Source organism: Colobus angolensis, unplaced genomic scaffold (assembly GCF_000951035.1).
Source record: "Colobus angolensis palliatus isolate OR3802 unplaced genomic scaffold, Cang.pa_1.0 Scaffold11, whole genome shotgun sequence".
NCBI lineage: Eukaryota > Metazoa > Chordata > Mammalia > Primates > Cercopithecidae > Colobus > Colobus angolensis.
The window spans coordinates 4,802,318-4,829,846 of NW_012112030.1; the positions used below are offsets into that span (position 1 = coordinate 4,802,318).

At 36.4% G+C, this 27,529-nt stretch overlaps 2 protein-coding genes across 2 annotated transcripts in view; one reads left to right on the forward strand and one right to left on the reverse strand.

Moving 5' to 3' along the window:
- Positions 1-23,053, forward strand: CLEC2A (C-type lectin domain family 2, member A). The gene is made up of 5 exons (XM_011955524.1): positions 1-97; positions 6,018-6,104; positions 13,621-13,787; positions 19,961-20,064; positions 22,939-23,053. Exons 1-5 carry the CDS (start codon positions 43-45, stop codon positions 23,051-23,053), a joined length of 528 nt encoding a protein of 175 aa, XP_011810914.1. The 5' UTR covers positions 1-42.
- Positions 23,054-25,768: 2,715 nt separating this feature from the next.
- Positions 25,769-27,529, reverse strand: part of KLRF2 (killer cell lectin-like receptor subfamily F, member 2) — an 11,729-nt gene continuing 9,968 nt past the window's right edge. The window contains exon 6 of the mRNA XM_011953101.1: positions 25,769-25,913. Within this exon, the coding sequence (XP_011808491.1) occupies positions 25,769-25,913 (145 nt within the window). The remainder of the gene's footprint in view (positions 25,914-27,529) is intronic.

Here is a 27,529-nt window from a genome sequence, read left to right on the forward strand (position 1 = left end):
TCTAGTCCTCTCCTGCTGATCTCCATCAGTTAGCACCTCGCCATGATTAATCCAGAGCTGCGGGATGGCAGACCTGATGGCTTCATACGTCAGACAAGTAAGTTTTACAGAGTGAATGAGAAGGAAGTAAAGGAAAGATAAAATACAGGACAGCTTAAAAATGTGGACTTTTTACTTACGGTGAAAGTCTACTAAAGTGAGGCATGGGGAAGCACTTTTGGAGGATTGTGGAAGCCTCCTAGAGCGTATAGAGTTTTACGTCTGCAAGACAGGGTATAAGCTTGTGTGTAGGAAGGTTTGGGGGAGAATTGTATGGTATGTGTATTATATCTCAATAAGGATGTTTTTAAAATGTACTTTCACAGGAAAAAAATTGCTTAACACTTTTATACAGAATAAAAAGCAAATGCTTCACTCTGGAAGGAGGCTTGACGATTGTGACTTAATGAGACTGAAAATAACTTTTCAAAAAGTGTAAGATTCAGCTAAGGCTAACAATGGAGTTGGTTTTCAGTGGATTGAGACATAAACAAACCAATAAATAAAAACAAGGTACACATACAAACACCCTCCATTCACAATAGTTCAGAGGGTTTATGTTAAAGAAAACAAATGAATTGTATGCCAAATGACTGGAATAGGAAGCCTGCCAAAACTTTAAGATAAAGACAGTGAAGAGATAAAAAGTAAAATCTTGAAATCGGTTACGGACTCCAGCTGAAACCTCTGTTAAAGTTTACTGGTATGAATTCCCAGGACAACTGGGATAATTCTCTTAATAATAAGTAAGCCTGATACTCTTAAAGTTTGAAGAGATCTCAGTAGCTACCTAATAAAATTTTTCATTTACCGTGCCATTTCTAGCTATAGCATTTCTGGCAGCCTATACTAGAATGTTTTTAGTGATAACATCTCTCAGTCTTAGAAGACTTTCCATTTTAATTTAGGGACGTTCTAATTAGAAGTTTCTTTAGGGTAAGGTTAAATTTACCTCCTTGTATATTCTAACTATCGGTCATAGTTACGAACTCTTGATCTATGCAAACTTTATGAGAATTTTTTTTTAAATTATTCTAAATTTTATACAACTAGACATTAGTATTACAAAAAGAAATAAGATTCCATTCCTTTATCCAAATAAATTAGTCAGGCTTGTCTGGGTAACAGATTTAAGAGTGTAGAGAGTATAAAGTGGAAGAAAATTTGTCTCATTGCATAATGAAAAAAGGCAAAATATGAAGTACTGTGAAGGATTTACTGAAAGATTATGAGAAAACCAGGCTGCAGGAATCATTAGAACATCTATTCTGAGAATTTAATTAAAGCATAATAAAAATGTTCCAAAAGAAAAGAAATAAAATGAAGAAGAGCCAAGAACGCAATAAAAACCAAGTGAAAATAATAGTTATAGAAATATAATCTTTGAAATAAAGAACATTTTGAGGAGTTAATTAGTAGAATGGATGCTGATTAAGAATGAATAAGACCTAGGAGATGCTATTATAAACATGACAGAAAAGAAAACAGTTAGAAAATATAAAATAAAAGCTGAGAGATATGAAAAATAGAAGTAGAAATGCTACCTTCTAGATAACAAGAATCTGAAACGGAGAGAGAGAGAAAAAGAATAGTGGGTAGGAAATATTTGAAGAAATAATATTCCAACTTCTAAAATTAATAAAAGCCAAACACCTCAGATTGAAATTTCAAAAGTGTGCAAACAAATAGATAAGAAAAAACATGTATCTTGGTACAATGGAGTGAAATAAAAATATACAAAATAAAAAATAGAGATAACAGGAGATGTTAATGAAAAAGAGAAGAAATGAGAAGGATAACAAAGCAAATGGTGGCTATTAGAAAAGACTAAAGAACAAGATGTCTAAAAGTTTGCAGAAGAAGATACATTAAACAAAATGTCAAAAAAGTACAAATAATCACAAAAACCACAAATATTAAAATTTAATAAAACATTATGGAAATAATTCATCAATCATTATGGGGCAAACTCCATTCTCTTAAAAATTTATATATTGAAGCTCTAACCTCCTCTACCTCAGAATGTGACCTGGTTTGGTGATAGTGTCTCTACCACGCTAACATTAGGTCAATAGGGTGGGCCCTAATTTAATATTACTGGTGTTCTCATAAAAAAAGGAAAATTTAGAGACAGACCCATTTACAGGGAGAATGCCATCTTCAAGCCAAGGAGAACAGCCTGGAACAGATTCTTTCCTTACAGGACTCATAAGGAACCCATCCTACCAGCATCTTAATTTCAGACTTCTTGTCTCCAGAACTGTATGACAATGCATTCCTGTTCATCTTAGCCGCCCAGTTTGTGACAACGTATTAGGGCAGACCTAGCAAACTAAAACATTAATGCATTTATAAATATAAGAAAAAGAACAGGGAGGTCTAAAAAATATAAAATACCAAAATGCAATGAGAATAAATAAATAATTGTAGAACTATAGAAATTAAAAATAAATAAATTGAAAAGGCAACTAAAATCAAGTGATCTACTGATCTTTCAAGAAATAGCTAATTTTTGTATTGGACATCTTGCTTCAAAAAATAGCAAAATGAGAAATTTACCCCAATTTAATAGACTTTTTGATTTCCAAACAAGGTCAGAACAAGACAATAAGAAACAGACTCCTCTTCTTATGAAATTAGAAATAGAAACCCCAAGAAAATATTTGTTTACTGTATACAACAACGCAGTTAAAAATTCATATTTAAGTGGTTTTATCTTAGGAGTGCTTTGATATCAGAACAGCAGTGCAAGCTACCCCATTAAAAATTTTTGAAAGTCCACACGATTATTCAGTAAGTGTATGTGATAACAACAAGAAAACATTTGACAACATTCAATGTCTGAGATAAGTTCCTCTTAAGAAACTAGGAATAGAAAAATTCTTTTTTAAATTGCTAATGTTGTATGTTAAATTTATACAGCATTTTTACAGTGCTTAATAATGAAAATTTAAACATTCCGTTTAAGATTAAAAACAAGAAAAAATGTTCACTGTAACTACTACTGTTTAGCAATAGTGTAGTATAATGCTAAAGGTAGCCAGTAATATAAGAAAACAAAAGGAATTATAAAGGAAAAGGATTGCAATGGAAGAGTTGTATCTGCAATATTTTCAGATAATTAGATTATATAAAAATAAATACCAACAGAATCAACTAGAAAACTATTAGAAATAATGCTAGAGTTCAACAAGGTTACTTAAAAGTGCACATTTAACAAATCAATACTATTTCGGTATACTAGAAGTGTTGTTTTTATTTAGTTTTTTTCAGCTTTTTTTGCTGTGACTGTGAGAATGGTAGGGATGACTTCCAATCTATTGCAAATATCGCATGCCAGAGCAGGAATGAAGGACATGTATTTTAATTAAAAATAAAAACTGCTAAAGAGTTTTCCAAAACACTTATACATTTTTGTACTTCAACAAGTGGTATATGTGTTTTGGATGGTCTATATCCTGCTAACACTTGATACTGTCAGTCTTTTTCATTTTAACAGTACAAGTGACAAGTAGTTATATTCCACTGTGGTTTTATTTTGCATTTTCCTTGTGACTGATAATATGGAACATCTTTTATGTCCTTATTGGTCACTTGCGTGTATTCTTTTGTAAGTATTTGTTCAATACTTTGGTTCATTTTTTTAATCAAGTTGTTTGTACTATATCTGTAAATTACAGACCTTTTAATATTGTCTATATTAGTCTTTCTAGTTGCATACATGTATTGCAACTATTTTCTCCCAGTCTGTAACTTGCATATTTATATTCACAACAGTGTCTTGTATTTTAAAATGGGCAGTTTTAAATTTCTTTCTTTCTTTTTTTTTTTTTTTTTTTTTTTAAGACAGAGCCTCACTCTGTTGCCCAGGCTGGAGTGCAGTAGCACATTTCTGATCACTGCAGCCTCCGCCTCTTGGGTTCAAGTATTCTCTTGCCTCAACCTCCCAAGTAGCTGGGATTACAGGTGCCTGCCTCCTTGCCTGGCTAATTTTTTGTATTTTTAGTAGAGAAGGGGTCTCACCATGTTGGCCAGGCTGGTCTCAAATTCTCGACCTCAGGTGATCCACCCGCCTTGGCCTCCCAAAGTGCTGGGATTACAGGCATGAGCTACCATGCCCTGCACTTAAATTTCAATTAAATTCAATTTATTATTTTCTTTTAATTTTACACTGTACTTTCTCTTCTCTCTCTAAGACATCTTTACTAATTCTCATGGTCACAAACAATTTATTTTATGTGTTTTAGAAATGTTATGGTTTCAAGTTTTGTGTTCAGGTCAATGATATGTCTTAAATACATTTTGTAAAATGATCTTGCAGTATGGTAAAGTCTTTTTTTCTCAGTTGTTTCAGTACCTTTTGTGTAAGACGTGGCTTTGCCCATAAATTACTCTTTTGAGTGTCTGAAATTTGTGCAGTGGCTTTTGTCTTTTCCTCTTCCTTGTTCTTCATTTCTCCCTAATCTTGAAAAAAAAAAACAACCACATTTTGTATTTTCTGTCTTTAGCTATTGTTTCTCTTGATGTAAGATAAATTACCAAACTCTTCTTCTTATCAAACATTCTCTTTGTAAACATCTTAGAATCTGGCTTCTCTCAATCTCTTCTTGAAATTACTTTGTTGCACATTATCTGTAGTCTGGTGATCATGAAAACTAATAACTTTTAGTTTTCATTCACTAAGGCTGCTTTAAGCTCTGAAGAAAGAGAGAAAGCTTATGACTTCTTTTTAAATTTTTCTTTCTTCGAGTCCTGTTTTCTAATACTTAAACATATGTTTGTATATGTACATGTATATATACATACATATAAAGCATATATATGCACATAGGCATGCATACATATATGTATATATAATCTATGTTTATGCACATATGTACTATATGCACATATAGTCATGCACCGCAGAACAATGTTTTGGTCAGTGACAGATTGCATAATGACAATCGCCCCATGAGATTACAGTGAAGCTGCCCTGTAAAGATGTACTATTTTTGATCTTTTATATGGTATTTTCACTGTACCTTTTCTATGTTCAGATGCAAGTATTTAGCATTGTGTTATGATTGTCTGCCGTAATTTGTACAATAACATGCTATCCAGGTTTGTAGTCTAGGAGCAACAGTCTGTAATATATAGCCTAGGTGTTAGTAGGTTATACTGTCTAAGTTTGTGCAAGTACATTCTATGATGTTCCCACAATGACACAATCACCTACAGGCACATTTCTCAAAATATCTCTCCATTGTTAAGCTATGCATGACTGTACACACACACACACACACACACACACACACACACACACACACATTCTTCCTAGATTGTTTCTACATCAACTAATGATATATCAGCTACAATTACTTTATCATTAATAGAATTATTATTTGTTCTTAACTTCACAACATTTCCATGAATGTCAAATCCTGAGTCCTCTCTAATTTTTTTTGCTTACCACAAATAAATAAATTACTGCTTTTATCTTGAATATTCTCTTGCTGAAACACATTGTTTCTTTCCTCCATGGCTTAAAGAATAAAGAAAAAATATGTCTCTCATTTAAGGTCTTCTGTCATGACCTTATGACTCCTTTCTTTCCTGTCTTCAATTCTACTGCCTTATACATCTGTTATAAACATTTGTTCTAATCATGGACCTTTTGATGATCTTTATGCTTTTTTCCTTACAATCCCCCATTCAAACTATTTCTACCTTTTGAGTAACCTTTCCTTTCCTTCCTCATTCCCGCAAGACTAAGTGATTTCTCCACTCACCACCCTCTCCAGCTGAACAGCTATGGCAATCATTTTTTGGTACTTATCTTCCTTGTACTTTGTGCTGGTTTGCTATCCTTTGTCATTTTGAAATGTATATACTTGATTGAGGGTTTCCTGATTAACAATTATAGGAGAGGAATACACTAGTAATAATATCCAGTGCTTATTCAGAAATTTTATAATACGTGTTGATTTAATTTGCAGTTTGCAACTTTAAACCAAACTGGAAGATTTGCCTTTGTGTGTGCTTCGTGATTATTATTATTTATGCAGCTTGCATTATTATGATAGGTGAGTGGTTTAATTCATACACTTTCTATGGTTTTTCACACCTGACAGGTCCATGTATATCTCAAGTTTAACTCCAAATCTCCCAGATCTAGAGTGATTAAAGGGTTTTGTAGACACCTGTCCTCAACTTTTTACCAGTTCAACAGTTTTTACCATAATCCTTGCCTCTCCCCAAAACACTCTCAGTTTTATAATAGAATTATGTTCTTGACTTTATAGTCCTTGATGCTTAAGAAAACTAATCTTAAAATCTTAGATGACCACCAGATGGCAACAGCAATAGCTATGTTACTGAAATGCCAGGGGTTCAGTCTAAGTCCCGTTGCTCACGGCACAGAAAGCCAATCCTGGAGACAATGACTATTGCCAGGGAAATAGAATTTTTATTTGAGTGGTGTCAACAGGGAGAATGGGAGATCAGTCTCAAATTCGCCTACCCAACTGACTAAAATTAGGGGTTCATATAGCAGGAAAGAAAGGTAACTATTTGTGAGAAAACAAGAATTAGGGGAAGATAACGAGGATGTTAGGCCTGATCAACAGGAATTAGGGAGGGATAGGGAAGAAGAGTCGGTCAACAGGGAACAGGTGGTCGGTGAGGCAATCACGATGGTGGAGTCCGTGGTCTGGAAGCGGTGATCTGGTGACTTTCAGTTTCCTGTTACTATCTGGGAGGCCTAAAGGTCAGATGCCTAAAGAAGGAACTCAAATAAGACAAATTTAAGTTTCAAGTTTTAAAACTAGAAGGATCAGTGTCTATATTTATTAAAAAACAAACAAACAAAAACCCACATAAACATCAGTTCTATGGGCTTGTTACAGGTAATTTTCTTTTTAAGAGTTTGTGAATTAGTGAGCTAATGTTAAATATACTATACTCTGTTTTTTGTATTTAATCCTCATTAGGCTAGGATACAGGTACAGGAAAATCCATTTACAGACAAAAAATATACAGGATACAATAAGTAAGTTGCTTCTCACAAATTACATTCCAGACCTAGGATCAAAAACCTTGGCTGTATAACTCTAATGCTTGATAAATTTTAAAAATCATGCAGCTCGACTTTCATAATTGTAGCATTCCTTTAATTTCTTTTTAATCAAGAGTAAGTCATGTCACTAATTGTTTGTTCTATAAAACATTTATTTATTTCTATTAGCTGGGAGACAAAATTTTACCTCTACCCTCTCAGGGTTTTTCTGCTGGGCCTGAGAATGAAATTGGTGCAAAACACATCAACTTGAGCAAAGCACATGTGTTTAGTTAATACAGGTTTGACGTGACATGCATGTCTTCCTTATGAAAGCCTAAGATGCAGGTAGAGTTGAACACTTATATATTGAATTCAACAAACGGTAATAAATTATTAAAATGAGGCAACACAGGGGCTTGATCTAGGGTAATTACTTGGGTGGAAAAGTGACCAGAAAGACAAATGTTAAATTAACAAATGCTATTTGTACATATTTCCTTTGGCCTCAACTACCTATCCTTGATTATAAGAATGTTACTTTCCCTCTGGCATAGAGAGGACATCTTTCACATAGGTATTTTATCTCTTGCTTATAAGAAAAAGAAGGAATCTCAGAGTGTTTTCTCTTGCATATGCTGTTTTAAAAGTGCCTTTAACTCAAAAGAGTCTATATGCCAGAGTGACATATTTTGGGGCATCATGTTCTGAACTCCTTCACTATCATATTAAGTTAAATGAAAAAAAATTAAGGAATAATGGCATATGTGACCTGTTGGCAAGACTGTCTCATTGGAGTTGCAATATTTGTAAAAATGAAGTTAAATTTCCTCGGTTCTATGGGTTTATTTGGTGAAAAAGATCCAAAGGTAGAATTTAAGTCCTGAGCCATGGCCAAATAGTCCCCAGCACTTGATTTTTCATATGCATTGTTTGCTTAATTTAGCACTTAAATTTTGCTAAGTAGCACTGCTGTTTGTTTTGCTTTGTTTGCTTTGTTTTGTTTTCCTTTGGTTTGGTTTGATGTGGATGGGTTTGATTTTAGTCATTCTCAAAAACGCTGATTGTCTTCTTGTTTATAGTCTCTTCTGTCAGTGTAGTCTTAGAGCTTAATGTTATTGCTGTTTAAACATCTGGAAGTTAAATGTAGACAAAAGTTTCTACAAGGAGTTTTTATATTTATTTATTCATTGATTAAAAAGAGCAGAAAGACAAAAGAAGACATTTATGTGTCCAGTAAACATATGAAAAAAAGCTCATCATCACTGGTCAGTAGAGAAGTGCAAATCAAAACCACATGAGATACCAACTCAGGCCAGTTAGAATGGCGATCATTAAAAAGTCAGGAAACAACAGATGCTGGCAAGGCTGTGGAGAAATAGGAACACGTTTACACTGTTGGTGGGATGGTAAATTAGTTCAACTATCATGGAAGACTGTGTGGCAACTCCTCAAGGATCTAGAACCAGAAACACAATTGATCCACCAATCCCATTACTGGGTATATACCCAAAGGTTTATAAATCATTCTACTACAAAGACACATGCACACATATGTCTACTGCAGCACAATTTACAATGACAAAGACTTGGAACCAAGTCAAATGCGCATCAATGATAGCCTGAATAAAGAAAATGTGGCAAATAAACACCATGGAACACTTTGCAGCCATTAAAAAGAATGAGTTCATGTCCTATGCAGGGACATGGATGAAACCAGAAGCCATCATCTTCAGCAAACTAATACAGGAACAGAAAACCAAAAACCGCATGTTCTCACTCATAAGTGGGAGCTGAACAATAAGAACCCATAGACGCAGGGATGGGAGCATCACACACTGAGACCTGTCAGGGCCTGACAGAATGAGTAAGTTGTCTCTGACAAATGCTGCATTCCAGACCTAGGATCAAAAAACTTGTCTGTATAACTCTAATGCTTGATAAATTTTAAAAACCATGCAGCTCGACCTCCATAATTGTAGCATTCCTTTAATTGCTTTTTAATCAAGAGTAAAGTTATGTCACTAATAGTTATTCTATAACATTTATTTATTAATTAGCATCTGGAGGCAAAATTTTACCTGTACCCTCTCAGGGTTTTTTGGTTTTGTTTTTGTTTTTGTTTTTCCTGGGCCTGAGAACGAAACTGGCACAAGACACATCAACTTGAGCAAAGCGCATGCATTTATTTCATGTAAGTTTGACATGACGTGTATGTCTTCCTTATGAAAGCCGAAAGATGCAGTAAGAGTTGAACACTTATATACTGATTTAAACAAAGGGTAATGAATTGTGAAAACATGGCAAGTCAAAGGAGCTAGATCTAGGGTAGTTAATTAGGTGGAAAAGTGACCAGAAGGATAAATGGTAAATTAACAAATGCTATTTGTACACATTTTCTTTGGCCTCAACTACCAATCCTTCATTATAAGAATGTTACTTTCCTTCTGGTGTAAAGAGGATATTTTCATGTAGGTCGTATTTTATGTCCTGCTTATAAGAAAGAGAAGGAAGTCTAGAGTGTTTTGTCTTGCATCTGCTGTTTTAAAAGTGCCTTTAACTCCAGAGTCTGTATGCCAGAATGACATATTTCAGTTCTGAAATCCTTTACTATCATATTAAGTTTCATGAAAAAAACAATGAAATAATGGCATATGTGACCTGTTGCAAGACTGTCTCATGAAAGTTGCAATATGTGTAAAAATGAAGTTGTTACATTTCCTCTGGCTACAATGGGTTTATTTTGTGAAAAGCATCCAAAGGTAGAATGTAATTCCTGAGCCATGTCCAAAGAGTCCCCAGCACTTGATTTTCCATATGCATGCTATACTTAATTTAGCACTTACATTTGGGTAAGTAGCACTGCTGTTTGTTTTGTTTTCATTTGGTTTGATTTGGTTTGGTTTGGTTTGATGTGGATGGGTTTGGTTTTGGTCATTCTCAACAATACTGATTGTCTTCTTGTTTACGGTCTCTTCTGTCAGTAGTCTTAGAGCTTAATGTTATTGCTGTCTAAACACTGGGAAGTTAAATACAGGCAAGAGTATCTACAAGAAGTTTTTATATTCATTTATTCATTGATTAAAAAGAGCAAACAGACAAAAGAAGGTATTTATGTGCCCAGTAAACATGAAAAAAGCTCGTCATCACTGATCAGTAGAAAAGAGCAATTCAAAACCACATAGATACCATCTCAGGCCAGTCAGAATGCTGATTATTAACAAGTCAGGAAACAACAGATGCTGGCAAGGCAGTGGAGAAACAGGAACACTTTTACACTGCTGGGGGGACTGTAAATTAGTTCAACCATTGTGGAAGACACTGTGGCGATTCCTAAAGGATCGAGGACCAGAAACACCATTTGACCCAGCAATCCCATTACTAGGTATACATCCAAAGGTTTGTAAATCATTCTACTATATAGACACACACACACATATGTTTACTGCAGCAGTATTTACAATAGCAAAGTCTTGGAACCAAGTCAAATGCACATCAACGATAGACTGGATAAAGAAAATGTGGCACATACACAACATGGAACACTATGCAGCCATAAAAGAGAATGAGTTCATGTCCTTTGTAGGGACATGGATGAAACTGGAAGCCATCATCTTCAGCAAACTAACACAGGAACAGAAAACCAAACACCACATGTTCTCACTCATAAATTGGAATTGAGCAGTGAGAATACGTGGACATAGGGAGGGGAACATCCACACCAGGGCCTTTCGGAGCCTGACAGAATGATTAAGTTGCCTCTCACAAATAATTCATTCCAGATCTAGAATAGAAAAGCTTGTCTGTGTAACTTTAATGCTTGAAAAATTTTAAAAACCATGCAGCTCTACCTCCATAATTGTAGCATTCCTTTAATTTCTTCTTAATCAAGAGTAAGTTATGTCACTTAGAGTTATTCTATGAAACATTTATTTATTTCTATTACTTGGGAGGCAGAATTTTACCTCTACCCTCTGAGGGTTTTTCTACTGGGCCTGAGAATGAAATTGGCACAAGACACATCAACTAGAGCAAAGCACGTGTGTTTACTAAATATAAGTTTGATGAAACATGTATATCTTCCTTATAAAAGCCTAAAGATGCAGTTAGAGTTGAACACTTATATACTGAATTAAACAAAGGGTAATAAATTATGAAAATGTGGCAAGATAAAGGGACTTGATCTAGGGTAAATAATTGGGTGGAAAAGTGACCAGAAAGATAAATGCTAAATTAACAAATGTTATCTGTACACATTTCCTTTGACCTCAGTTACCTATCCTTGATTATAAGAATGTTACTTTCCTTCTGGTATAGAGAGGACATTTCCATGTAGTTATTTTATCTCCTGCTTATAAGAAAAAGAAGGAAGCTCAGAGTGTTTTCTCTTGCATCTGCTGTTTTAGAAGTGCCTTTAACTCCAAAGAGTTTATATGCCAGAGTGACAGATTTCAGTTCTGAAATCCTTTAGTGTCGTATTGTTTCATGAAAAACAATGAATTAATGTCATATGTGACCTGTTGCCAGACTGTCTCATTAAAGTTGCAATATGTGTAAACATGAAGTTGTTACATTTCCTATAGCTACTATGGATTTCTTTTGTAAAAAGGATCCAAAGGTAGAATTTAATTCCTGAGCCATGGCCAAATAGTCTCCAGCACTTAATTTTCCATGTGCATGGTATGCTTAATTTAGCACTTAAATTTGGCTAGGTAGCACTGTTTGTTTTGTTATGTTTTGGTTTGGTGTGGTTGGTTTTGTTTGATGTGGATGGGTCTGGTTTCGGTCATTCTCAAGAATACTTAGTTTTCTTGTTTATAGTCTTTTCTGTCAGTGTATTCTTAAAGGTTAATGTTGTTGCTGTCTAAACATCTGGAAGTTAAATATGGACAAGAGTTTCTACAAGAAGTTTTTATATCATTTATTCACTGATTAAAAAGAGCAGAAAGACAAAAGAAGACATTTGTGTGTCCAGCAAACATATGAAAACAAGCTCATCATCAGTGGTCAGTAGAGAAGTGCAAATCAAAACCACATGAGATACCATCTCAGACCAGTCAGAATGGTGATTATTAACAAGTCAGGAAACAACAGATGCTGGCAAGACAGTGGAGAAATAAGAACACTTTTACACTGTTGGTGGGACTGTAAATTAGTTCAACCATTGTGGAAGACAGTGTGGTGATTCCTCAAGGTTATAGAACCAGAAATACCATTTGACCCAGCAATCCCATTACTGGGTATATATCCAAAGGATTATAAATCATTCTGCTACAAAGACACACACACACATATGTTTACTGCAGCAGTATTTACAATAGCAAAGACATGGAACCTAGTCAAATGCACATCAATGATAGACTGGATAAAGAAAATGTGGCATATATACACCATGGAACACTATGCAGCCATAAAAGAGAATGAGTTCATGTCCTTTGCAGGGACATGGATGAAGCTGGAAGCCATCATCTTCAGCAAACTAACACAGGAACAGAAAACCAAACACCGCATGTTCTCACTCATAAGTGGGAGTTGAACAATGAGAATTCATGGACACAGGGAGGGGAGCATCACACACTGCGGCCTGTCAGGGGGTGGGGGGCAAGGGGAGCTAGATCATTAGGACAAACATCTAATGCATGTGGGGCTTAAAACCTAGATGACGGGTTGATAGGTGCAGCAAACCACCATGGCACATGTATATCTATGTAACAAACCTGCACATTATTCATATTTATCCCAGAACTTAAAGTTTAAATTAAAAAAAAGAGCAGAGAAAAGTAGAGGGAGTTGAAACACATTATATTGTATATGCTGTGTAATAGGATGTATCCACTTCTGAGCACTACAATAAACAATAATAATAACTCATGATGAAGTAGGGAGTGCAGCCTTTGGAGTCTGCCCTATATTTGAGCATTTACTTGACTCTTTACTACTTACATTAATTTATTCAAACATGTGGAATGCATGGACTGGTCTTATTCTAAATATTTAGCACCTAAATAAAACCATGAGACAGTAAATCTCCAACCAATGTGCTTTTCATTATTATTCCATATTCTTCAGCACTGGATGTTAATGAAATGGAACAAATGTTTCACTAATTCTTATGTTTCACTTATGTATTGTCCGTTATGGCAAATTTCACTTTCCTAGCTTGGGTGTTTTCATAGGTAAAGGAAAGCCTCCATTTCTTATCCTAACCTTTGAAGCTAGATTACATGCAGATCTCCAATCTACCTTGATTGCATAACTTATAGCTAAATTCTGTGCATTGTTTTTGCCAGGATGTCAGTACAGATTATGAGAAGCTAGTGGTTCCATTTCTCAAAATAGAAGGCAGGAAAATAGATAAAATATGTATTGCTTGATCACTAAATGATCTTGCTTACACACGGGGTAAATTAATTCATCCTCATTCTAGGGGTGAAGCTAACTTACAGGCCTCAAACCACGGGAGCAAAAAGTAAAATTAATACACAGAATGAGTAGAAACACTTTTTAACTTGTGCTTTATCTGATCATTTCTTTCTTTTTTTCAGTCAAATGGCCAAAATGTGATAAACGTGTGGCATGTTCAGGGGACTGGCTTGCAGTGAGAGAGAAGTGTTTCTATTTTTCTGATGATACCAGAAATTGGACAGCCAGTAAAATATTTTGCAGTTTGCAGAAATCAGAACTTGCTCAGATTGATACACAAAAAGATATGGTAAGAAAATAGAAAAGTCTTCAGTAATTTCAGAGATTGTTTGTACAAAAACAAAATAAAAACAATAAGAGCTAACACTATAATACAAGTTATCCTTGAACAACATAGATTTGAATGGTGTGGGTTCACTTATGCATGGATTTTCTTCCCTCTCCCACCCTTGAGAGGACAGCAAGAGCAACCACTCCTCTTCTTCCCCCTCTTCAGCCTACTCAATATGAAAACGAGGATGAAGATGTTTATGATGCCTCACCTCCACTTAACGAATAGTAAATATATTTTCTCTTTCTTACGATTTTCTTTTTTTCTTTTCTTTTTTTTTTTTTTGAGATGGGGTCTTGCTGTGCTGCCCAGGCTGGAGTACAGTGGTGCGATCTCGGCTCACTGCAAGCTCTGCCTCCCGGGTTCACGCCATTCTCCTGCCTCAGCCTCCCGAGTAGCTGGGACTATAGTCGTCCGCCACCTCGCCCACCTAATTTTTTGTATTTTTAGTAGAGACGGGGTTTCACCGGGTTAGCCAGGATGGTCTGGATCTCCTGACCTTGTGATCCACCCGCCTCGGCCTACCAAAGTGCTGGGATTACAGGCGTGAGCCACCACGCCTGGCCCAATTTTCTTAATAACATCTTCTTTTCTCTAGATACCTTTATGGTAAGAGTACAGCACATAATTCAAATAACATAAAAATATGTGTTAATTTACTTTTATGTTATCAGTAAGACTTCCAGTCAACAGTAGGCTACTAGTGGCTAAGTTTTCTGTTTTTGTTTTTTGCTTGTTTGTTTTTAAGACAGGGTTCTCATTCTGTCATCTAGGCTGGAGTGCAGTGGTACAATCTCAGCTCACTGCAGTCTTGAACTCCCCAGCTCAAGCAATCCTCCCACCTCAGCCTCCTGAGTAGCTAGGACTACAGGTGCACACCACCTTGCCTGGCTAATTTTGTTTATTTTTTGTAGAGATGAGGTCTCACTATGTTGCCCAGGCTGGTCTCAAACTGGGATCAAGCAATCCTACTGCTTCAGCTTCCCAAAGTGCTAGAATTAGCATGAGCTACTGTTGCCCAGCGTGGTTAACTTTTGAGGAGTCAAAAGTTATATACAGTCTTTTGATGGTACAGGGAGTCAGTGCCCCTAACTGCCACATTGAGTCAACTGTATATGACAATATGTGCTACACAGTGTTCTAAGCACTGAAACTATAAAAACTCATGTAATCTACTAACACCCATGAAGGAGTTATATAACTCTTCCTGCTTTAAAGATGAGGAAAGTCAGTCACAGAAATGTTATATAACCCAGTCAACGATACAGCCATAAGTTTTTGAACTGGGATTTGAACCCAGGCAAGATGACCAGTAATGCCATGTCCTTTACCACAATGCATACTGTTTATGTATCTAAATGTCTTCATTAAATGTTCTTAGATTATTAAGTCGATTATTTTTTAACCCTTTTCAATTTGCATTCTACCAAGCATAGACAGAAAAAATTAAAATAAAAAAATACAGCTCTTGGAATTTAGAGACAAAGATATGAAGAAAATATGTGCCCTTTGAAGAAGCAAGTGAATTAATGGAAGTAAAGAGGGCAAAGAGGGAGACATGTGGACTCTCGGGACATAGAGTAAGAAAATACATTAGTTTTTAAAGAAAAGCTAGGGGTTGGGGACTGGCCAAGATGACCGACTAGAAGTAGCTGGTGTGTCACATCGGGGCCTATCATGGGGAGGGGGGAGGGGCGAGGGATTGCACTGGGAGTTATACCTGATATAAATAACAAATTGATGGGTGCTGACGAGTTGATGGGTGCAGCACACCAACATGGCACAAGTATACATATGTAACAAACCTGCACATTATGCACATGTACCCTAGAACTTAAAGTATAATAATAAATAAATAAATAAATAAAAAGAAGAAGTAGCTGGTGTGCAAGGCTCTCGCAGAGAGGAACTGAAGGTGTGAGTAAATACAGTACTTTGAACTGAAACATCCAGGGTACGCTCAATGGAACTAATCAAGGAAACAACTTAATCCATGGACAATGGAGAAAAGCAAGGCAGGTGGATGGCCAACCTGGGAGTGACATGGAGCCAGAGGAACCTCCCCTGGCCCAGGGAAGTTGTGAGTGAATGTGCAACCCCTGGAACCCATGCTGCTCCCATGGATCTTTGCAACCCTCAGGTTGGGAGATCCCCTTGTGAACCAACTCCACCAGGGCCTTCAGTCTGACACACAGAGCTAAGCAGAGCCTCAGGAGAGCAACTGCTCAGGCACATACAGAGACCAGGGAGCCTTAGATAGCCAGGCTTTCCAGGCTTCCCAGCAAAAGTAGTTGCAACTCCAGCAAAGAGGGAGGTCAGACCCCCATACCCGTCCCTAGCAAAGGGGCTGAATCCAGGGGGCTCAGCAGTGACATTCTGTAGGACCCTCTTCCATGGCAACTCACAGGATAGGACCTGCTGGCTTGGAGTTCTAGTCAGCCATCAATAACAGCATTGCACCTCCCTGAGACAGCTCTTAGAGGGAGATGCGGGCCACTATCTTTGCTCTTTAGGTGACTTAGCCATCCAGGCTTCAGGGTTTGGAGAGTCCAAGTTGACCAGGGGCGGAAGTGGCACCCCGGCACAGCACAGCTGCTTTACAAAAAAGTGGCCAGACTGCTCTTGTAAGTGGGTACCCAATCCCATTCCTCCTCACTTTACAGGATCTCCAACCAGAGTCTTTAGCCGCCTCCTACAGGTGTGTTTGGGCCAGTAATAGGTGTGTACCTCCCTGACACAGAGCTCACAGAGGGAGGGACAGGCCACCCTCTTTGCTGTTTTGCCGGCTTCACTGTTGGTACCTAAAGGGATCAGAAAATCTGAGGTGAATAGGGACTGTAGGTGGCCACCAGCATACCACGACAGGCCTGTGATAAAGTGGCCATACCGTTACATGGGTGCCCATCTCCTTGTCTCCTCACCAGGAGGGTCCTCCAGGCCTAGGCCTCCAGCCCCCCCTCGCAAGAGCTTCTGAGCCAGTAGCAGCTCTGGAATGTCCTAGACAGAGCCTCCAGAGGCAACTGAAAACCTCTCTGCCACTGCCTCTGCACTGGAACTGCCCTTGCTGCCCTCAGACTAATGAAGGAGCCAAGACCCTAAGTCTCTCATCCACATCTCCAACAAGTTGTAGGAGAGGAGGCCAGTCCATCTCCACAGGCTCTGCCTGCCCACTTTGCTCATCACCAGACATGGAACCCCCAGCTTGGGCCCACAGCACAGACCCTCCATCCTAGGCTGATTGCACTGAATGATTGCTAGTTGCATCTCTCTGGAGTGAAGCTCCAGGAGAAAAGCAAAAGACCATTGGCCTTAACCACTACTAAGGTCTCTTCCATTGCTGCCTCCAAGTTGGGGAAGAAACAGACACTTTGATAACCCAAGAGCTGCAGTGGGCAGCCTAAGAGTGCTAAGCCGCAATCTACAGCCAGCACTCAAGAGGGAGAGAAACACACATTTTCAGGACATTGAGAGAGAACAGAGCTGCAACTGTGAGGAAACATAAGGGAGCCACACAATCCGACAAGTCTCCCAACTGACAAATATGTCCAAGCGCCACCTACTGGATCACACCTCAAAGCTTCAACACCAAAAATGTCTCACTAACATAATCCCCTCTAAAACCAAAGACAAGAAATCACCTTCAAATAAAGACCCTGCCCAAAGTTTCAGCCCTATGAAAACATACAGAAAAGAGGTCTATTGACTGTACTAAATATACACTGCAGGTAAAGTAACACCCACATGCAGTGATGAGGGAGAATTAATGCAAGAACTCCAGTAACTGAAATAGCCAAAGTGTCATATGTTCTCCAAACAACTGCACCAGTTCTCCAACAAGAGTTCTTAACCAGGCTGAACTGGCTGGAATGACAGAAATTCAATGCTATTCCTATCAAACTACCAATGACATTCTTCACATAACTAGAAAGAAAAAACTATTTTAAAATTCATATGGAATCATTAAAGAACCCAAATAGCCAAGGCTAAGCAAAAAGAATAAAGCTAGAAGCATCATGTTACCTGACTGCAAACTATACTGCAGGGCTACAGTAACCAAAACAGCATGGTACTGGTTACAAAAACAGGTAGTGGTACACATAGACCAATGGAACAGAGTAGAGAGCCCAGAAATAAGGCCACACACCTATGACCATCTGATCTTTGACAAAGCTGACAAAAAGAAGCAATAGGAAAAGAACTCCATATTTAATCAATTGTGCTGGAATAACTGGCTAGCTATATGCAAAAGATTGAAGCAAGACTCCTTCCTTATATCATATACAAAAGTCAACTCAGGATGGATTAAAGACCTAAATGTAAAACCCCAAACTATGAAAAGTTTAGAAGAAAACCTAGGCCATAACTTCTTGGACATTGAACCAGGCAAATTTCATGACAAAGACAACAAAAGCAATGGTAAAAAAAAATGCGAAACTTGACAAATGGTATCTAATTAAACTTAAGAGCTTCTGCACAGCAAAAGAAACTATTAACACAGTAAACAGGCAAACTACAGAATGTGCAAGCTCGGCATCTGCTGAAAGTCTAATATCGACATCTATAAGGAACTTACACAAATTTCCAAGAGAAAAGCAACCCTATTAAAATTGGTCAAAGGACATAAACAGACACTTTTTAAAAGAAGACTTACATGCCACCAACAAACATATGAAAAAAAGCTCAACATCCCTGATCGTTAGAGAAATGCAAATCAAAACCACAACGAGATATCATCTCACACCGGTCAGAATGGATATTATTACAAAGTCCCAAACTATAGATGCTAGCGAGGTTACAGAGAAAAGAGAACACTTACACACTGCTGGTGTGAGTGAAAATAAGTTCTGCCACTGTGGAAAGCAGTGTGGCCATTCCTCAACGAGCTAAAAGCAGAACTACAGTGGTTGCAGTGGTGTTTACATGATTGATTTATGATTCTTTTGTTATGGATGAGTTAATTTTTAAATGTCTTTTCTAAACTAATCAGTCTGTCTACTTTTATATTTGATCTAAAGTTAGTACTGACAGTTTCTATTTGGATTGGGTAAGACTCGCTTTTAATTAGTAAATTGTTCGTTTAAGACAGAAGTTTGTTCAGTGCCTATGTAAATGATGTACATAAAAAACTTTCCGGTTCTCTCCTATTGATCTCAATTAGCGCACTGCCATAAATAACTCAGAACCATGTGATGGCAGATATGACAGATATAACTATTGGTTAATGGACTTAATACTTAAGTGATGAAATAATCTGTAAAACAAACCTTCATGACACAAGTCTACCTGTGTAACAAACCTTCACATATACCCCTAAAGTAAAAGTTAAAAGAACAAAAAGCTAACGAAAAGGTTTGTCACTTAATAGCAAAAATCCAATAGAGGAGTGACTAAACCCATCATTTAATAGATTTCATTGCAGTAACTTATATTCATATAGAAGTTAGTGTTATCTCTGATTATATAAAAAAATACAGTATCAGTGGCATTCATACTATAGTATCTAATCAAAGTATTTTATCACCAGATTTTCCTATTCTCATAGTACTTATACTTTGCATTAAACTACTCCCCCTGCATCGCTTTTTTATGATTTTAGGAAAGGTGCCTGTGCACACAAAAAATACATATGAGCATTAGTTCTCTGTCATCCTTGAAGATGATACTGTATCAGATCTCATAGAACCTGCTTAGGTCCTATATTGTCATCTAGGCAAATTTAACATCAAATTAATTTATAGCCTATGTCATTCACTCTATGACTAGAACATATGAATGGTTTAGGAATTTGAACTTGAAGGAAATAAAGTTAAATATGATTTTTTCATTAATTTCTCTCTTGAGACATGGAAATTACCTTTAAAGATAATCAGAGTGTAGCTCAGAGTGTCAATGACTTGATTGTAGCCCAACTGTTTGGAGATACTTAAGATGCAAAAAAGCAAAATGAAAATCATTCTGATAAAACTAACCCAAATATCAACATCTGTGTGTGCCGTTTGTTGTTATAGAAGCATCAGGGAAGACAAATTAGAATGTGAATCCTAAAAGATAGAATAATTGGGGTGGGAAGCATGTTCAGCAATGTGCTGTAACATATTAAGTAATCGCTGATTCCCTTTGCTTTGTGAAAGGAATTTTTGAAGAGGTATGCAGGAACTGATATGCACTGGATTGGACTAAGCAGGAAACAAGGAGATTCTTGGAAATGGACAAATGGCACCACATTCAATGATTGGTGAGTTTCCAATGTATTAGGAATGTTCTTATTCTGGTGTCTCTTATGAAAAATTTTAAAGCATTTTGAGTTGTATTATTACGAACAAATCTTTCTATTTTCTATGTGTAATTAACTTTTCAGTCTCCAATCTGACATATGCCCGATCACACTGAAGCACACCCTAGAGCAACCCGTTTTCTTCTCACCTTGTTAAATAACACATAGTGAAATTTTCCATTTTTATTTTTATTTGTTATTTTATCTTTACTGTCAAGCTCTTGCTTGATAATTAGTGCTCTTTTGCTAATTCAAATTTAATCATTCTGCAAATTTTAAGTCAAAACTCATGTGTTACTTGTACTTCTTTCCAACTAAAGATTCTGTAAGATTTCTTTGTCTTTAAAGGGTTAAAGACTTTATAGTTGTCTTTAACATTTCAAATGCCCACCACAATGAATACTATTTATTTTTATTTATTTATTGCTTATTTTATTTATTTTTATTTCTGTTAGCATTTCCTGGGCGAGTTAAAATTGTTAAAAGTATTTCTTGGATTAAAATAGTTGAGGATTGTGTAGTTGTCTTTAGCTTTCCAAATGTTCATCATAAGCAATATTATATTTATTTTTTACATTTTTGTTTATTTTTTATTTAGTTTAAATTTTTATTTATATAACTCTTTCTTGGATACATATGTATCTCTGCCTTATTATTTTAGTAAAGTGCTAGAAAAAAAAAGCAACCAATAAAACAAATATTGAAATATGCAAGACAGGACAAATTGTACTTATAAATAAGGAAAGATTTGGTTATCAACAAAGAAAATTAATAAAAAATATGTATATTTTTAGCTATTTGCTATTTGTCCTAATGCTCTTCCTCCCCTTTCCCCCACCCCCTTCTGCCCCCAGTGTGTGTTGTTCCCTTTTCTGTGTCCATGTGTTCTCACTGTTCAGCTCCCACTTATGAGTGAAAATATTCAGTGGTTTCCTGTTCATGTGTTAGTTTGCTGAGGATGATGGTTTCCAGATTCATCCATGTCCCTGCAAAGGACATGAACTCATTCTTTTTTTATGGCTGAATAGTATTCCATGGTGTATATGTACCATATTTTTTTAAACCAGTCTATCTTTGATTTCCATTTGGGTTGATTCCATGTTTTTGCTATTGTAAATAGTGCTGCAATAAACATATGTGTGCATATGTGTTTATAATAGAATGATTTATATTCCTTTGGGTATATATCCAGTAATGGGATTGCTGGGTTAAATGGTATTTCTGGCTCTAGATCCTTGAGGAATCACCACACTGTCTTCTACAATGGTTGAACTAATTTACATTCCCACCAGCAGTGTGTAAGCATTCCTATCTCTCCACAGCCTCACCAGCATCTATTTTTGAGTTTGTAATAATTGCCATTCTGACTGGCATGAGATGGTATCTCATGGTGGTTTTGATTTACATTTCTCTAATGGTCAGTGATGTTGAGCTTTTTATTTTGTATGTTTGTTGGCTGCATAAATGTCTTATTTTGGGAACTGTCTGTTCATATCCTTTGCCTACTTTTTGATGTTTATTTTTTCTTATAAATTTATTTAAGTTCCATGTAGATTCTGGATATTAGACTTTTGTCAGATGGGTAGATTGCAAAGATTTTATCCCATCCTGTTAGTTGCTTGTTTACTCTGATGATAGTTTCTTTTGCTGTGCAGAAGCTCTTTAGTTTAATTAGATCCCATTTGTCAATTTTGGCTTTTGTTGCTTTTGACATTTTCATCGTGAAGTCTTTGCCCATGCATATGTCCTGAATGATATTGCCTAGGTTTTTTTCTAGGGGTTTTATGGTTTTGGGTTTTACATTTATGTCTTTAATCCATCTTGAGTTAATTTTTGTATAAGGTGTAAGGAAGGGGTCCAGTTTTAGTTTTCTGTGTATGGATAGCCAGTTTTCCCAGCACCCTTTATTAAATAGGGAATCCTTTCCCCATTGCTTGTTTTTGTCAGGTTTGTCAAAGTACAGATGGCTGTAGATGTGTGGCATTATTTCTGAGGTCTCTGTTCTGTTCCATTGGTCTATATGTCTGTTTTGGCACCAGTACCATGTTGTTTTGGTTACTGTAGCCTTGTAGCATGGTTTGAAGTCAGGTAGCATGATGCCTCCAGCTTTGTTCTTTTTGTTGAGGATTGTCTTGGCTATACAGGCTCTTTTTTGGTTTCATATGAAATTTAAAGTAGTTTTTTTCTAATTCTGTGGAGAATGTCAAAGGTAGTTTGATGGGAATTGCATTGAATCTATAAATTACTTTGGGCAGCATGGCCATTTTCACAATATTGATTCTTTCTATCCATGAGGATGAAATGTAAAAACAATATTGTCAGCAGTCTCTTAGGTTTCTATTGCAGTGAGTTTCAAAAGTACCAAGCAAATATGAATCTTATTTTTACTCTTTAAAAAAGTACATTTACTAAAATTATGCCAGAAAACTGATATCTTAAAATTCAGGAATCTTTGAATTTGGCAAATGCTCTCTTTCTTTGCATATAGATAGAAAGAAGAAAGGAAGAAAGGAAGGAAGAACAGAAGCAAGCAAGGAAGGAAGAATAGAAGGAAAGAAGGGTCTTACCCCTGTCTTTGTGTATCTATATGTGTCTATCTGCCTATCTACAAGTTGTTCTAAGTAGGGTTACAGATTTTAATTCCAACAAACACTTATGTCCAGTCTTATTTCCCTTAATATGCCAGATATTTTAATGTAGCATATGATGATGGGTGGGTATATTTTCTGGGAGCTCGGTATTTGGTATAATATATTTAAAATCACTCTATTCTTAATTGTCTTTTTGATTACAACTGTAAGTGGTTCCAGACTGATTTAGAGTGTTCTTTTTCAGGTTTGAAATTATAGGGAACGGATCCTTTGCTTTCTTGAGTGCTGATGGAGTCCATAGTTCCAGAGGATTTATTGATATCAAGTGGATTTGCAGCAAACCTCAATATTCTTTATAGAGCAGAAAAAACTTGAAAATGACTATCACACTTCAAGACTGAAAGAAGAGCTAACTATGCAAAAGTGGTTTTCTCACTCTATTATAGAATACAGAACCTTTGAGTAATAAACAAAAGAACCAAACATGACTGAATACATGAAGGATTATAGACAGAACTTTATAAATTCAAGATACATATCTGCTCCAATATGTGCAAAAATCAGAAAAATCCTGATTCTACTAAGAATTCAGAGCAAATAAAATAACAATAAGCAATTAGGTGACGTGTGGCTACAATGATGGTTTTAATAAGTCAAATTAAAGGGATCTATACTGATAGGCCAGCCAAGAAGTACAGCTTAGGAACACTTTTACACTGTTGGTGGGACTGTAAACTAGTTCAACCAGGAGGGTCAATTTCTATGTAAACTTTATATAGAATTTCATTTAGAAAACCAAAGTAGTTGGATTAAATATGTTTGATAAAATGGTATAGCCACATGGCATATTCCTTCAAATAGTCATTTTATGCTTACAGCATTTTAGTACTTTACAGCCAGCTGTAAGTTTGATTTGTTTTTAATGAAAATTGAGAACTCTTAATTTGGAGGAAATGCCAGTGAAAGAAATGGCATAACTATAGCCATGTGCCGGATCTATTTTCCACCAAATGCTTAGAAGGAGTTAAAATCCAAGGAATAGAAAACACATATGATAGATGCAGTAGGCAGATAAGGGCGGATCCCCAGAGAATCTCTGACCCACCCAAAAGTGTTTATATCAGATGCTTTTGTGCAGATGAGGGAACCTACCCAGGGCCTTGTCTGATCGTGCCCACAATGGACTGGGGACCTGCTTGCACACTGGGAGAATGTGGTAGAGCTCCTGAGAATTCAAAGCTTATGTGGGCAGGAGGAGCCTGGCCTCTTCAGCTTGTGTGTGTGATCGCGTGGTATTCAATCTGGGAGGTGGCACTGTTGGCAGGATGCCTCCCCTCGCTTTTTTTTTTTTTTTTTAACACTGAGTACTTTCTTTTGATAAATTTTGCTCTCCTCACTTTTCAACGTGTCCACGTGCCTAATTTTTCCTGGTCATGTGACAAGAACTTGGATTTTAACTGAACTAAGGAGCAAAAGATCCTGCATCACATACACAGAAAAAGAGGCAGAATTAGATTAAATTTAATTTTTTAATATACTGAAAAAATAAGGCTTTGTGTTTTTCTGTTAAAAATAAAATCCAGAGAAACAGAGAATAGCATGCTAGTTTCCAGGGGATAGATGGAAAGGGAAATGGGAAATTGCTGCTCGAAGCACAGAAAGTTTCATTTATGCAAGATGAATAAGTTCTAGAGATTTCCTCTACAACATGGTACCTACTATTAACAATTTAGTAATGTGCACTTTAAAATAATTGAGAGGCTGGACATGGTGGCTCATGCCTGTAATCCCAGCACTTTGGGAGGCCGAGGCGGGCGGATCACTTGAGGTCAGGAGTTGAAGACCAGCCTGGCCAACATGGTGAAATATAGTCTTTACTAAAAATACAAAATGTAGCTGGGCATGGTGGTGCATGCCTGTAATCCCAGCTACTCAGGAGGCTGAGGCATAAGTATCGCTTAAACCTGGGATGCGGAGGTTGCAATGAGCCAAGATTACACCACTGCACTCCAGCCTGGGCAACAGAACGAGACTCCATCTCGAAAAAAAAAAAAATTAAGAGACTATATCTCGTGTTGTGTTCTTATAAAAATAAAAGCAGATAGACAGAAAAGAACATAAGGACATATTTGGAGGTGATGGATACGTTTAGTACCTTAGCTGTGGTGATGGCATCTCAGGTATATACAAGCTCACCAGAAAGTATACATTAAGTATGTGCAATATTTTGTATATCAATTTGACCTCAATAAAGCTTTAAAGAATAAAGACGTGTATTAAAAATAAAAACAAGTTATTGTAGTTTTTTCATTTAGAAGCATTACATTAAAATTTTATATTTGGATAGAAAAAGAAATAAATTTGTATTTCACTAAAGAAAAAGAATAGGCACTGTTAACATCCATACACATTTCTTTCAATTCTTAATTTACATGCACAGATTTGCTTTTATTCTTTCTGTTTTGAATATTTGGCCACATGACTTTTTTTTTTACTTGTATACGTTTAAACGGTACAAGTATAATTTTGTTACATGAATCAGAGTGGAGAAGTCTGAGCTTTTAGTTTATCCATCCCCTAAATATTGTACATTATACATATTAGGTAATTTCTCATTACCCACTCCCCACCAAACACTTCAGGCTATGACACACAAATGAAAAATTCAGAATTCCATGCTTCAGATATTATATTTGTACATACACTGCTTCTTTCCTTCCAATCTACCACATAGCACATATAGCTCAATAACATTCCTTTAAAGTTGTTTTATTCTATGCTATTTTAATTGCAAAAAATATCAAACTATTAAATAACTATTAAAAGAATTACTAACTTTTTATTTAGCTTTTATTATCAATGCCATGGAAAAGACAAACCAGAAATCCAAGTATGGAGTAAAAGTTCTCTTCAGAAGTTGTCTTTGTGATCAATTTAGGATAAAATACTTTTCACCTATTTAGATGATGTCTGTTAGCAGAAACTTTCTGTTAGAAACTTTATCTAAAAAACCCAAGTCTTTAAAATCTGGCTCTGCTTTAACATGCAAAGTATTTCTACATTTTGTTGTACATTTACACAACATTGGTTCTATTGCGCGTCAAGATCGCATCTCTCTGGCAAATTCCCTTAAATGTGGAACTACAGTCTTCAGAATACACCCACTTCCCTGTGATAACAGCACAGCTCCTGTCATCAGCTGGTCCAATCACTGAAAACCTAAGAGATAAAGGACAGATTTTTGAGCATCTATCTTAAAATGATGGTAGTATCTCTTGAAGTTTTATCCAGCTAAAATTTTATAGCTAATTCTTCAGCAGCCAAAGTTTTGCAGTGGTTCTAGAATGGAATTTTCATTGCTAATACAGCCTCTTCTCCTCTTTCCTATCTTAGTAACAACACCATGCAAGCTCAAGCTAGACTAGAAGACATCCCAGCTTCTTCCTTACCTCTCAAACCTCTCATTATATATACCTGCAAGACCTGAGTATTCTATTTCCAGATTATCTCTTCTATCCATTCACTTCTCCCAGCTTCTCAATTTAGACTCAAGCTACCATTATCTCTCCCTTATCTCTGGCCATAGCCTTCAAACTGACCTCCATAATTTCAATTTTGTTTCCCATCTATTAATTTTCCACATAGCAGCATAAATAATTTTGTATAAGGTAGGTAGATGCCAAAATGAAAATTTTTAATAGAAATTACACAGTGATAGGCATGCTATAACAATGTGATTTGGGAGGCAGTTGCCCAGGATTTTGTTTAAGTCAGAGTAAAAACTATTAAATGACCTTAAATTCCTCATATAACTTCCACAGTATAAGGTTAGGATGATGCGCGATATATAAATGGAATGCCTTTGAAGACAGCTATTTCATAAACTAGTCTTTCTAGTTACTAATGATTATTTAAGAAATACAGACTGAACACTGTTATAACCACCTGCATGTGTGTCATTTTCCTTAAATGATAACATAAAATGTTTTAAAAGGGATATTTTACCTTTATAGTAATGCTAGTTTCCAAAAAAGTAAAAAATAATTATAATAAAAATTAGTAAGAAATCTTACTTTTTTTTCAAAGATTGCATTAAAAGCAGGTCCAGGAAATGGACACTACTTCATCCTTTAGTTTTATGTTCATGAAGGATGATAATAAACGTAGAATAGATGTATCCAGGTGTAGATAAATATCTAAACTGAAATGAACTATCACTCCATGGCCTTTGCTCCAAACTTAACCACATCTCAAGTGTTTTGGTAGTATGACTAGTAACTGAAAACACAGAAGAAAATATCTAAATGTGAACTTCAGAATTTTAAAGCACTCTTACATGCAATACTTCATGTTGTTCACATAAGAACAATGTGAAGAAAGTATCATGGATCTTTTTATACAGATAAAGAAGCAGGTATCAGGCTGGGAGTGGTGGCTCACACCTGTAATCTCAGCACTTTAGGAGGCTGAGGTGGGTGATAGTTTGAACTCAGGAGTCAGAGACAAGCCTAAGCAACATGGCAAAACTCTGTCTCTACAAAGCATACAAAAAATCAGCCAGGTGTGATGGCACCACACCTGTAGTTCTAGCTAGTCTGAGGCTGAAGTGGGAGAGCTGCTTGAGCCTGGAAGGTCAAATCTGCAGTGAGCCATGATCATGCCATTGCACTCCAGCCTGAGCCACAGAGCAAGGCTCTGCTGAAGAAAAGAAAGAAAGAAAGAAAGGGAGAAAGGGAGAAAGGGAAAAAGAGAGGAAGAGAGAGAGAGAAGGAGAGGGGAGAGACAGAGAAAGAGGGAAAGAGATGGAGAGAGAGGGAGAGAGAAAGAGGAGGAGA